The 13,990-nt window shown below is 44.8% G+C and overlaps 1 protein-coding gene across 7 annotated transcripts in view; it reads right to left on the bottom strand.

Annotated features, from left to right (window-relative positions):
• AMBRA1 (autophagy and beclin 1 regulator 1) overlaps window positions 1-13,990 on the bottom strand; it is a 142,214-nt gene that overhangs the window by 11,422 nt on the left and 116,802 nt on the right. For all 7 annotated transcript variants that reach the window (XM_052782054.1, XM_052782056.1, XM_052782060.1 and 4 more), the window contains one exon: window positions 602-694. In XM_052782054.1, coding sequence (XP_052638014.1) covers window positions 602-694 — 93 coding nt within the window. The remainder of the gene's footprint in view (window positions 1-601; window positions 695-13,990) is intronic.

Below are 13,990 nucleotides of genomic sequence, written 5' to 3'. Positions count from 1 at the left end.
ACTGCCACCCTCTTGCTGAGAACAGCTGACTTAAGGAGAAGTACTCTTCACTGGGACAAGAAGAAAGGGACTAGAGCATCACCCTCGTGTTTAGAATAACTAATGTGTGCATCACCGGACAGACTGGATGAAGCAGCCAATAGGGCTGTCAAAGGATTTCGCTTTATTTTTAGAGTTTATTGGTGACAAACAACTGTCCCATGACCAGAAACCAAAGGGATGAAAATCAGTCACCAGGACTGCCCAATGGGTTTGCACCCATCTCTGTGAAACCCGCCCACCCCCATTCTTCAGTTATCCTCCAAAAATCATTTAGTTTGCATGGTGTTTTTGATGCATCAAGCCTCCCACAGCTTGCTCAAGGATGTTACTGAGGCCATGGGTGACACATGTACTTCACTATCACTGGCAGCACTTTTGGGCACTGAATGTCACTTACTGGAAGCAGGCCAGGTGGCCCAACTAGGCAGTGTCAGAGGCGGAAAAAATTGCATAATTAAAGCTGCCAGTGCTAAGGGAACAAAGAAAAAGTGGTGCTGTCAGACGTAACAAAAGCAGCAAAAAGGGTCAGGTCTCTCTAACCCACACCCAGGACACTCACCCAGGTCGCTCAGTGCTCCTACTGCTGGAATGCACAGCGAAGACATTCTCATTCAGCTGGTCCCAGTGGTACTCAACTCCAGAGTTTAAGGCCCTTGAAACACCAAAGGAGGAAAAAATATTAGTATGGCAGGACACTATGCCAGCCAGCACACATTATGTCCCCACAACATGAAGGACAGTGTTGATTCCTGCCCTACAGAAACTGCAGATCTAGCTCAGTTCACGTTTTTGTTAAAATGGCTCATCACCATAAACAGCCTTGCAAACGTGGAGCACTGCATTACCCAGATTGCTCTGGAACATTCTATTCATTTCCATTCAGTATTAGCACTAAGGCACAGCAACAGGAACAGAGAGGTTTTCAGGAAATGAAGACATACAATTGTGTGTATAAAATCAGGTTACCCTAACTCCAAGTGACTAAACAAAGAATTGGAATGGGAAGGCCAATTCTCTCTGTGGTGCCTGCCAGCATTTCCTGCACTAGGTAATGCTCAGTAAAACACTGCTCTTATTCAACATTTAGTTTCTTTGCAAATGGCTCTCATTTTACCTGTAAATAAATCTCTATACAGCCCTCTCGCTGACAGTCACTGTGGAGCAAGGGCAGACGTAGAGGATACTTTAGTAAGTTTCCACAAAAGAGTTTGCACTGGATCAACTACCTGTGTGTCCAAAAAGTCCAAAACTTGAATTTTACAGCTAATGCTACTAAGTTTAACAGAACAGCCGATGCTTTAGCAATCTTTCACAGTGCATTTCCCAAAAAGATACACGAAGGCAGGGCTGGTTAATCACTCCACAGGAACAGGCAAGGTTAACAATGTATTGCAAATCATCACATCATTGCTGAAGACTATGGGCAATCACAGAAACTAAACCACCATAACCATAATGCTGTAAGTGCGTCTCCCACTATTTCTAAGGCCCAACAGCTCTTAGACTGGAAGAGGAGCTTACTCTGTGCCATACAGAAGTGTCAGAGGACAGGCACATGTTATGCAGTCCAAGGCAGTATGGAGATCTCCTACCTACTGCTGTGTCCCACCTCCAGATGCACTATGGGCTGCATTGCCATGGAAGAGACTTTCTGTACAGTGTTTTGCCATGCCATGCCGACACACCAGCTCCCTGTGAGCTGGCCTGGGAGTTTCAAAACAGTGCTGTGTACCACCACATGGCTGCTGGACTGCAGATTTGCCCCTGATGGTGCTAGGCAGAGAGTTAAGAGTGCTGTGCGGTGGTCACCACAAGGCAAGTAAAAAAGAAAAAAAAAAAAGGTCTTGTGCAGACAGAAGGGAATTGCGTCTGAAGAGCTGGACTTGCATCACACCACAGGCAGTCTCAGAGCACGAACTAAGGCTAGTCCCACAACCTGAAGGAAGGATTCAGGGCAAGTAATTGGTAGCTGGTTATGGCTCGGGCACAAACGTGATGGTTTACATATATGTAAAAGCTGTTGTCCCTGTAATGAGATGCCTCAGCAGAACTGGCAAGAACCCCAGTTTAGTGGATGGTGCAGGTCAGATGCAGTGCAGGTCAGGTGGGAGAGCTGTGTGTGCTGGTGGCCTCGGGCTAGGCTGCTGGGGTGACAGCACCCCAGGTTGGGACCAAGGGCAAAAGCTAGAGAAAATTAGGTCAACAAAACCATGCAGAGTCTACAGGAAGTAGTCAGTCATCACTTTTTTTTTTTTTTTTTTTGTGCTGAGCTAGCCTGGCACTGCATTATACCCCATGAAAGCAGCTGCCAGGGAGATACTGATTTACAAAGGCTTTGTAGTTTATTGACAGATGGTAACCTGTCACTAAAACTGTGCCAGTCCCTCTGGCTGCTCCATCCCCTGCCTAGTATACTGAGACTTAGCTGTCACACTTTGCTGTCTGCAAAGTAGCACACTCCCTAGGCAAGTGAGGCTTTCTGACCTGGTAGGCAAAATTTCCAGAAAAAGCCTAGTTTGCTTGGTTTCTGCAGCTATTATCCAACAGAGCTAAACTGACCCATGCTCTTTTCCCCCTCCTTCCACACTTCTTTATGCTTTCCAAAGTACAGGCGTGGTCCCCGCAGCCACCTACACGACTGGTATTCCTCGCCAAGGTGCTCCATGTGCCCTACCGGTCTTTGCCAGCTCCCAGCTCTAGAAACCAGAAGACTGCAAAGCTTTCCCTAGGCCAAAATGTGAGCTGGCAATACTGTGTTTCCCCTCTTGCCCCCAACACTGTGTTCTTGTACTACACAGAAAGTTCAGCTCCTGTGCACGCACACACATATACCCCCCTGAGTCTGATTCACCTCACTTCTACAAAAGCATGATGGTACCAGGTCAACATGGAGTATGCCAGGTTAAAAACTCCCATCCCTGCTCCTACCCATTCTGCAGAGGCTCACTACTGCACATTCAGGTTGCCGGGCAGGAAAGTCCATTCTAACTCCATGCTGTCAATTTGCACCTTTCCCGGGATGGTGAAATCAATAGCCATTCCACTTAATACATGACTTTGCACATTGGTTTTAAATACTGCCATTTATCAACGGAGTTTCACTGCCAGGGTCCTATTAGATACTCATTTAGTGCCAGAGGATCGAGGACTTGGCTCTCCTTTCCCAGAAGGAGGACCTGTAGCAGCTGGTGCCACTGCTCCCATTGCTGACTCTGGGAACACTGACGAACAGGCTTAAGCCAAGCTCACTAGACTTGGCCACAATGGGAGTTCAACATCCTCAGCACCACTTTAACCTGGCTTTTTAGTCTGGACTGTGCGTGTCTCCCTGCAGGGCCAGAAAAGTGGCTCAGAATAAACAGCTGGCACTCTCTACTGCAGCAGCAAGCATCCTCACAGCTACCCTTCAGCAGACTCTTCCACCACCAGGGTCAGTTAACCAACTTAACCTCTCCCAACTCCACCTCTTGCAAAAGACTGGAAGCAATAAAAACCTCAGCACAATCTTTGTTCTCTTTTGCATGCATCTGCATCTCTCCGACCTGCATCTCATCTGCCTCTGCACAGCCCTAACACCAATATCCAGCTTGCTCCCAATTAGGTCTTCCAGCCTTTGGATGATTGAGGCTACAGAAGAGACGTTTCAGACTGCATCAAGGTACAGTGGAGAAAACAAATATCTGAACTTCACAAAGGGAACTGGTTGGGCACTATCTTTTATATGAAGATCATAACTTCCCTTCTTAATAAGCAAAGATTTCACCAAAGAAATGCTGCTATTTATTGTATCTGTTAAGTGCCATACAAGACCATGCCTGCATTAGAAACTTGATCACATAGTTGCACCTTAAATGAACTTAGATACACAACAAGATGTGTGTGACAACCACAATTACCTTAGTTTAAATCAGATTTTCAATTAAGCTTAAAGATTTGCACTGGTTTAAGCACACCTATTTAAAACAGTCCAATCTCCCTTTTCAGAAAGCCTAAAGGTTTTTTAACGCCCGTTGCAAAATGTTGCTTGAATTTTGTAAATTAGCAAGCCTTTCACAGCACGTTTCCCAGGAGATTTGCAAATCAAGGCCTGACTATTCATTTCACAGAAGCAGAGCTTACACTGGAGAAATGAATATTTTTCAGGTAATGTAAGCATTTATAAGCATTTAACTTTTGCTCCATCAAACTCTAGACATGGAAATGCTGGAAGCACTTGACATTTTCCAAGGCATAAGGTAGAAGCTCTGTGTAGCATGGAGCATGTTGCCACTTGGACGTGGATGCAGCAAGGAGGACATTTGTTGCCCAGGGCTTCAGGGTGAAAAATTGCAATTCTCCACACTGCGTCAGTCATGGACAGTGAAGTCCACTTAGTCAAGTTCTTACTTTCTTCCTTTTTATGGCTGTCACTAAGCTCTCTAAGCCCTCCCTGGAAATTTCCATTAACTTTTTAAATGCAGAGCTGCTCACAGCCTGGCTTTCCCAGCAGGGATCTGTTCCAAGATGGACTTTTCCTTCACGCCTGTGTCCAGCTCACATTATTAACGAGCTTGGAGAGGATGAAGGGCACAGATTTGCATGCTTTGCTGAAAGTCGAATAAGGATTCAGAGTGGAGCCTGTTAAGTATCAAAAGCCAACAACTTAGGCAGCACAGCCTCCTCCTCTGCACGGAGGTATTACCTACACAGCTCAGGTATGTCCCCCTGAAGAAACTAGGACCAAGCCATAGGAATTAATGACAAAATTATTCATGCGTGACAAGAAAGCTGAAATATGATTTACTGCATTGGCTTAACCAGTATTCGAAAAGTAAACTGACAAAGCACAGGTCAGCACAAAACAACTTAAGACATCTAGGTAACCCCCCAGCTGGAATATCCAAAATTGGGAGTTGAAGAGGAGGAGGGATTAGGACAAAAGTTCCCCCACTCTACCTAACAATACAGCTCAGCAGCAAGATGGCAAGACAAAAAAAAAAAAAATTTGCAAGTAGGGTATGCATGTCCAGGACTGCATAAATAACACTGACTGTCTTTTCACTTAAACCATCCCCAATATTGAAGAAGGTAGCAGCAATGGGCAAATCCGCTGCTCTCCTTCAAATCCTGCCACATGGAAAGGCCCAACAGTAAGTAGCACGCTTGTCTGCTACAGCATGGAATTAAATTTTGATTAAGACACTGCTGCCTGCAATCCCACCTAAAAATATCAGCACAACCCCATTACTACTATGAAGATTGTGGCAAGCCCAACACGGAGAAGACTAGCTGCAAAGCAATGCCATGCAGCACACAGCTAGGTGAGTATCTGACTTTCATGCTGCCAAGGTTTGCTTTCTCCACAAAAGAAATTACTCTTTAAAGCTGATTTCTGAAATATACTGTCCATTCAAGATCACCAAGAGCAGGCATACAAAACCAGGTTAGTTGACAAAGGATTTGAATTCCACAAGACATGCTTTACTCCCTTTGTGTGAATTTGTCATTCTTAAACCATTCAAACGGTATCAAGGAAATACAGTGAGCTACAGAGAGCAAGGTGACACTATGCTAAGGAACAGGAATCCATTGCTCTTGTTTGGGAAGAAAGAAGCAGCACATGGTATCTCACACAATGCAATGCTTGGCCAAATTCCAGATGCATCCTTGTCAGCAGCTCATTATCTCTTCTGCCAGCGTGTGATGATCAGCACAGCAAGCCCATCCCTGGCTCCCATGATTAGCTAGGCAACGGTATTGTCAGTACAAGGCAAAGTTTGGCACTCCCAGCAGCTGCCTGGATAGGAAAACAATCATTTCTAACACTCTACTTCATAAATATTTAGCTTTCTGTGCAGGCGATGAACCACGTGCAGAGACAAATCAAAGTAAAAATTGGCTGTAGTGCAAACTGTATGGAATCAGCAAATGGGATTCCTGGAGTAGCTCTGCTGGGCAGTAATCCCCTTAGACCAAGGTGGCAGCTTCACTGATACCGGACTATTTCAGAGCACACCCCTGGAGTACAGCCCATGTATGACTAGCCAGGGGAAGCTCATGAGACCCAAGTATAAGAATTCCTAACAAGATAAGTCGTACAGAACACAAGATCTGCAGTTTACGATTAACAACCACACAGACATTTAAGTGACATATGAAATTATCCTATTCATCACATTCAGAAGAACGATGGAAAGGTCACCCCTTCTCTGGAACTAGCAGCGGGTGCATTTTTACTCTCTACACTGATACAGCCAGCTGATACTCCAGAATCCTGCAAGCTTTGCCCACCTGGAAACCAGCAACCATGCAGAAACACATCCTGACACCTACTTGAATCGCCAAAGGTGCTGCAGAAGCAGGACAGCAAGCAGCTTGGTGCAGCTGGTAGCCATGTGCCTGCTTCAGGGAGGATGCCAACTCAACTCAGAACACCATGCAAGATGACCGGTCCTGTTTATTTGATCGCGTCAGCTAGGTTAAACAGTGGGATTTTGAAGAGGCTCTATTCAAACTCACACTATTTAAATGAGGCCAGCCTTATAAATTTGGAGGCACTAGTAGCTAATAACACTTTTCTGCCTCAACAGCGTGAACATGCACAAGTTTGTTCTGCCCACCAGTAGGCAACTAAAACTGGATACAGCCCAGGCTCTTGCAGCCAGTGGATAAGATTTAGATAGAAGGCACACCTCTAACAGTCATCTTCCCTGGGCAAAAATGTGACATTGCAGCTAAGGAAGAGTCATCTGTCAGCTAAGCTGTTAAAATACCTCAGAGAGAGAGAGAAGAGAGGAGAAGAGAGAAGAGAGGAGAAGAGAGAAGAGAGGAGAAGAGAGAAGAGAGGAGAAGAGAGAAGAGAGGAGAGAGATTAATACAGTAGGAAGAACACAAACATGATCACGATCGTTTCTTCTGCTCCATAGGGTCACCACAGCTAAAACCCAAGTGACTTCCAGGAGTCAGCATTTGTAACCTGCCTGTTCCAGCAGTTTGCATGTAGCAGATGAGCAGACTCATGACACAGAGGACAAACCACAGAAAGCTAAAGAGGAATTTGTCTTACATTCTAAGGGAGAAAGTCATAAATTAAGAATCAGTCTTTCAACACGTTCAAGAGGAACGATAAATGGAAATTAAGCACCAAGACAGTGACAGAGCAGGACAGAGCTTTATATGAAAGTTTGGATGTTAGATTATTTTGGGACTCAAGAACTAATACTGAGGTTGACAGCGCTGCCTTTAAGGGACATGAAGCTACACAGCAAAACCTGTGTTGAGAATAAGGACAAGAAAAGTCCCTCACAGACAGCCTTCACGCCCATACCAATTCTTCTACCAGAATGCCACAACAGTTTTTTAAAGCAGCTTTTCCCAGAGCTTTTTTACACCACTGTCAGTGTGACAGAAGTTGTAACTCGTGCCTGAGAGAACAAGAGGAACCCTTTACAGTCCTGAACGTGACTCCCATAATACCAACGTTGTAACTAGACATCAGCTACTTCGACATGTAGAAGAGATATATCCCAATTTCGAGGGGGCATGCTGAGGCCATCATTAAATGCAAAATATTTGTAAGCAGATGGACAAAACACTCAAGCAAGGTGGGCCCAGAGTTAAGATTTGCTCCTACAACACTGGTAAGATTTTTGCATATGATATACTGTGTTACACAGTAGTTTTAGCGCTATTTAAAAAATGCATGTTTATGTGAATAAGAACATACCATCCAGACAAAATAGCCTGGAATAAACAAGGCAGAAATAAACCAAATAATTTCCTGAATTTTCAATGATTTTCTTCTCACTCAAAATCTTGCCAGTGTTCCACGATATCCTTCACTTATGTGGCTCCAACCACATCAAGTAGCACGTAGCTATCCTTCGGAAGGTAAATAACAGATTCCAGAACACAGAGCTTTAAGTTCCTTAAATAAGAACAATTTAGCTTGGTATCACCTTAAACCAAGCTCTAAAGATGGATAACTTGCTTAAATTCCTCTAAAAACCTAAAGGCTTGTTAATTGCTTAAAGTGATTATAGGCAGACTATACTCCAAATAAGCTTTGAACCCTCAGAATATCTTAAGCTGTTTATGATCTATCAGCTCTTCCAGTGGCTTAGACAATTTAGGATGTTAGGAGGCTTCGGGGGAGTGCAAATTGCTTAAGCCTTCTAAGGCCTTAAACATCTTAAACTGCTAGAAGTCTTGAGAGCCAAAGTCACTCTTTAGTCTTCTTTGAACTTTCACCAGCATTTTAGCAGAAACTAATATTTACGTTGATTCAAAGGCGACTTCAAAGTAGGCTTGTTTTGCAACTCTTATGCCAATAAGCTAAACCCGGAAACTGCATTTGGAATGGGAGAAATCAACTTCAAAATAAATATTTAAAATTAGCAAGCACAGCGATGCTTTTTTGTTTGTTTGTTTTTAATAGAACATTGTGATGTGCACACACAAAGCTACCAAGCTCCAGAACCAAGATCTTGACTTGGTCTAATCTCAATGAGATCCACAGGGCAAGCCAACTTTTATATTTTTAATCTTCAGCAGCTTTGAAATTAGCCAACCAAAAAGTGTTCTGTTTAGCGCACAGGGGAAACCTGCTCCAAAAAAAAAACCCCCAAAACCAAATGTTATAGACGCTCGTGACAAATTGGAGGAGCCAATTTGTATTAAATGACAAGATCGAATTTATTAGCAAGCGATAAGAGAGCAAAACAGCGCTGGGCGGCCGGGGAGACAGTGCTCCGCCAAAGGCTCGCGCCGAAAATGGGGAAGAGTCCCTTTATTTATACAGTTTCTAGTTTCTGTTTACGTGACGGCTGGTATCTTCTGCATTGTGTGTGCGTTTGCGCCGTCATTTGTTTGTTAGGTGGAACCTCTTTCGTTAATCATCGGTACTTAACTGGATACTGTGGTTTTAGATAAGCGAGGAATGTCTCTACCCCCACATGCGATTTCATGAACAAAGTTAACCAGTTTATTACAATCCCCCCTTTTCTATTTTATCCTGATTTTGTTCATTAAATCGATCCAATGCTTCTTTAGCCCACCCGAGGATAGGAGTAATTCCTCCGTCCCCGATTTGTTCGTATTGCTTCCGGAGCAGCATTAAGTGTGTAGTTTCTAAGCGCCTTTTAACAATAGTGATTAACCTGATAACTGGCTTGAAGTATATCTCACAATGGGCTGACTTCGGGTGTAAGAGTCGAGGGTTTGATTTTTTTTTTTTTTTTTTTTGTTGATACGTCCAGAGTGTTATTTCTAGTGACGTTTATGTTAGGAGAGATTGTAACAGTATGTACAATACTTTTACTATCATCTTCCTCTGCTATGACTAGATTTGGTCCGATCGCTGAAGGAGGAGAAAATTTGGTTGTTTCTTTTCTTATTTGAAATAGGTCACCCCTATCAAATCCATGTTCCCAGACTCTTACCCCCCCAAGTTTTCCCAATTGTCCACACAGCTTGGTCCTGGTTCAATACTGTTAGGTGTAATAGGTTACAATTCCTGCCGTTATCATAGTTCCGTCTAAAGAATGTGTCGGCTGAATGCACCCCGAGGGTCCCCCATTGCACAGAAAGATATTTATCTGGATTCTTAACAGCCCAATATCCTGTAGTTATTGTCTCACAGCCCCAATATCCACAATAAAAGTGACCAGGGTAATTGTAATACTCTCGTCCAGGGTTAGAGCTTGGGTACCAGTAGACTGCTCTTTGGTTAGGTTTTCCCCAATTGTTGTTACAGGTATCTGTCATATAGATTCTTAATAAATCACAAACCGTTACTTCAAACCTCGGGGGACCCGCCGTGATGTTTTCTTTTATTATGTTTGAATCATCTACTCTGGTCAAGGTTCACCTATAGGGCTGATGGGGGTTCTCGTCCCCACAGGCAGGTTTCGCCAGCATCGGTAACAGACTTATTATCCACATACCTAGATATAAGATTGAGAAAAGTGGTGTGGTTTTGTCCTTTCTATAAGCATTTCCAAATTTTTGACATTTAATTTGGTTTGTGGTTTTATTCCCCGAGGGAGATAAGAAACTTCGGGGTGGCCCTGAGGTTATCGGATTTGGGAGTTGTGAGTCAAGGGGCCTCGTGTGCCATTTCTGGAGGTGGTTCATCAACCTCAATCCCCACAGCAGTACGCCTCTGCCTTCTCCTCCGCCTACTCTGTTGCTTAGAGCAGCGAGGTGTATCATCTTCTCGGCAGCAGTCGTATTTTTCAGGGGAACCTCCTTTGTCATATTTAGTCAACCTTGACTTATAGCTCTCTCAGCTCTTATCTTTCACCTCCTAAACTCTACACTTCACTCTGGCCACGGTCCGTCTGTAGGTTACATGTACGATTTCAGCCTTTGTTGGACAGGGCTCATTTGTATGGAAACAACACTTCTCAGGGTTTATGCCTTTGGCAAAGATATCCCACCACTTTTCTCTACAGAGTTTACACCTGTAACATACAAAAGGATAACATATACAGTTAGGATCTTTACAAAAGATAGTCTCACTCATCCGCTTTTCTTCGGAACTTAATTTTCAAGCTATCAGGGTCTCTGGTCGCCTCCCAGTGAGAACTCTGAATTGGTTTTTTGATTCTGCTTGCATGAGACCACCCTCTTTCGGTAGTCCGGACTGTAGTATCTGTAGTAAACAAAACAAGAAAGGGTCCCTCCCACCTAGGAGTGAGAGAGGATTCTTTCCAGGCTCTGATTAATACCATATCACCTGGTTTCACCGAATGTATAGATATATCTAGGGGTGGCCTCTGTACCACCATTCCCTTCTTTCCTAAATATTTCACCTCCTCTTCCACAAACTGTAGTTTCGACCGTGATACTTTGAGGCCTTGAAGGCTCAAGGAATTTAACAACCATATGCTTTCTTTTCTGACTGCCTCCTGATTTTCTCCTGCCAACAATAAGTCATCCACATACTGTATTAACACGACCCCATCTTGTAGCCGGTATTCCCGTAGAATCCGTTCTAGGGCTTGTCTAAATAAGTTTGGGGATTCCGTAAACCCTTGGGGGAGTACAGTCCACCTTAACTGCTGTCTCCTATGAGTGTCTGGGTCTTTCCACTCAAAGGCAAAATAATCTCTACATTCCTCCTTTAGAGGGCATGACCAGAATGCATCCTTAAGATCTATTACACTATACCATTGGTTCTCGGGTCCCAATTGACTCAACAGGGTGTGTGGGTTTGCCATTACCAGGAACCGGTTGACAGTCCGTTTATTGATTTCCCTTAAGTCATGCACCAACCGATAGTTACCATCGGATTTTTTTACTGGTAAAATCGGGGTATTGTAAGGGGACATGCAGGGTTCGAGTAATCCTTTTCCCAATAGTCTCTCGATCTCAGGTTTTAGTCCCTTTCTCCCCTCATTAGAAAGGGGATATTGTTTAATTCTCACTGGAATCTTGGGGTTCTTAATAACCACTTCAAACGGTTCAATATCCAGTTTTCCAACTGTTTTGGGAGTATACCACACTTAGGGGTTAATTTGCTTCTCATCCACCTTTGTAAGGGGACGAAGCCTGATTTTTAACTCTTCCTTTTCCACGTCCACCCGAATCCCCATTTCTACGATTAAATCTCTACCTAATAGGTTATATTCCACTTCAGGTACTAACAACAGCGTCCCAGTTCCGTACCTGCAACTTGATTCCACCGCCACATCTTTTATAACGGGGACCTTAAAAGGTTCCCCTTTTGCTCCAATTACATTAACTTTATCTCCAGAGATTTTACATCCCGGAGGTAATGATTGTATAGTAGACCTTTCGGCTCCAGTATCCACAAGAAAGGTCACCTCCTGGCGCTGAGGACCCACTTTTAAAGTTATCAAGGGCTCTTTCTTTACCAGGGGTCCTCAGCACATAGAGCCCCTGACCCCGCTAATCCTCCCAGAACGCTTTTTCATCTTGAATCCTTTTTCTACATTCTTTCTTCATGTGTCCCTTTTTCCCGTAATAGAAACATTCTACAGCTTTATCTCCTCTCCTCTCGATTCTTTCCTTATCTCCCCCTCCAGACCTACCGGGTCTCCTTATCACACCCTTCTGTCCTTCTCTTACCGCTGCAACCAGCAGCCTAGTCTGCCGCTTTTCAGTTTCCTCTTCTCGCCTTACATACACCTTCTGAGTCTAAGTAATTCATCCAACCCCCGCTCCTGCCAGTCCTCAATCTTTTCCAATTTCTTCCTAATATCTCCCCAAGATTTTGCCACAAACTGAGTTTTCAGCAACGCCTGTCCCACAGGGGTAGCAGGGTCCACCCCAGAGTATAACTGGAAACTTTTTCTTAGCCTTTCAAGCCATTCTGTCGGGGTTTCATCTTTCTTCTGTTGTTCACTAAAGGCTTTATTAATATTCTGACCTCGGGGAATAGATTCTCGTATCCCCTGAATTATAGTTGTTCTCAGATCCGACATATTATTCCTATGAGTCGGATCCTGGTTATTTCAGTCTGGCCGATTTAAAGGCCACTTCTGATCCACAGCCGGGCCAGCTTGATGTTGCTGATCCCACACTCTCATTCCAGCCCTTCTAATCATGTCCCTCTCTTCCACGGTAAATAGTATGCCCAGGATAGACTGTAATTCATCCCACGTGTACAAATTCGGTCCCAAGAATTGATCCAGCCTCTCGGCTACCCCCAGGGGATCATCTAACAAACTCCCCATTTCCTTCTTAAATTCCCTTACATCCCCCGTATTAAGGGGAACTGCCACATACCCTGTTCCCAGTCCCCCCCGTCCATCCCCACCAGGCACTAACATTTCCCGAAGAGGAAACAATCTCTCCTCTCCTCGCCTTATTCTATTACGTGTAGACCTTCTGGGAGGGGGTGCTGGTGTCGGGGAATCAGGTTCCGAATCTGACCCCTCCTGGGCCTGGGTTATTTCCTGGCCTTGGGGTGGGTCCTGAGGCGGAGGGGCCTGAGGGGCATAGGGAGGGGGTCAAAGGGGGTCCACATCATCTTTTTGAGGTTTTTCCGGTCTTTTTTTTCCCTTAAGGCAAAGAGGAATGACGGTTCCCAGGATTGGGGGATCCATAAGGCAGCATATTCATTCTCCTCTGGGTCGGCTGGTGGTCTCCTATTGTTTACCCATATATTTAATTGTTGACACACCCAATCCTCAGAGGACCCGAACACAGGCCAGAGTACATGAGGATTGTTGAGGGGTTTCCCACCCCAAATCTCAATACAATAATTAATCATCTTTTCCTTAGACTTATCCTTTCTCCTTGGGGAACTGTTCCAATATCTTATCATCAGGTCTAGGGGACTATCTGGGGGTATATCTGGTCTTCCCCGTCCCCATGGGTCCAGAGGGCTTGCTTTTCCTCTGCCCCATCTTCCGAGGTGCCTTTATCCACACACGCACACTTCCCCTCGGTCGTGACTCGCTCCCTCGCGGGCTACGAGAACTGCACTACTGGAGGGTCCACACTCGCACGATCTCAGAGAGACCTCTCACACAGTCGCACCTCGGGATAACCACCCCAACCAAACGGCTCACAGTTTATATACTCACCCGCTCCTGGGGTCTTCGTTTGGTCTTCGTGCACAAAATTTAAGGGGTCCTGCAGGTTCTTTTGCTCAATTATCGTAATTTAAAGGGGGTTCGTGGGTCCAGGGTATGGTGGCGGCACCTCCTCAAGACGGGGCTATCCGGGGATAGGGCGCCTCCCCGCTTGCGAGGGTCCGCACCAAAGAACCTGGATCCGAGTCACGGCACCAAGTTTGTTATAGACGCTCGTGACAAATTGGAGGAGCCAATTTGTATTAAATGACAAGATCGAATTTATTAGCAAGCGATAAGAGAGCAAAACAGCGCTGGGCGGCCGGGGAGACAGTGCTCCGCCAAAGGCTCGCGCCGAAAATGGGGAAGAGTCCCTTTATTTATACAGTTTCTAGTTTCTGTTTACGTGACGGCTGGTATCTTCT

This window comes from Harpia harpyja, chromosome 3, assembly GCF_026419915.1.
Source record: "Harpia harpyja isolate bHarHar1 chromosome 3, bHarHar1 primary haplotype, whole genome shotgun sequence".
NCBI classification, from domain to species: Eukaryota; Metazoa; Chordata; class Aves; order Accipitriformes; family Accipitridae; genus Harpia; species Harpia harpyja.
The sequence above is the reverse complement of the archived record's forward strand: the minus strand, read 5'-3'. Positions and strand labels throughout refer to the sequence as shown.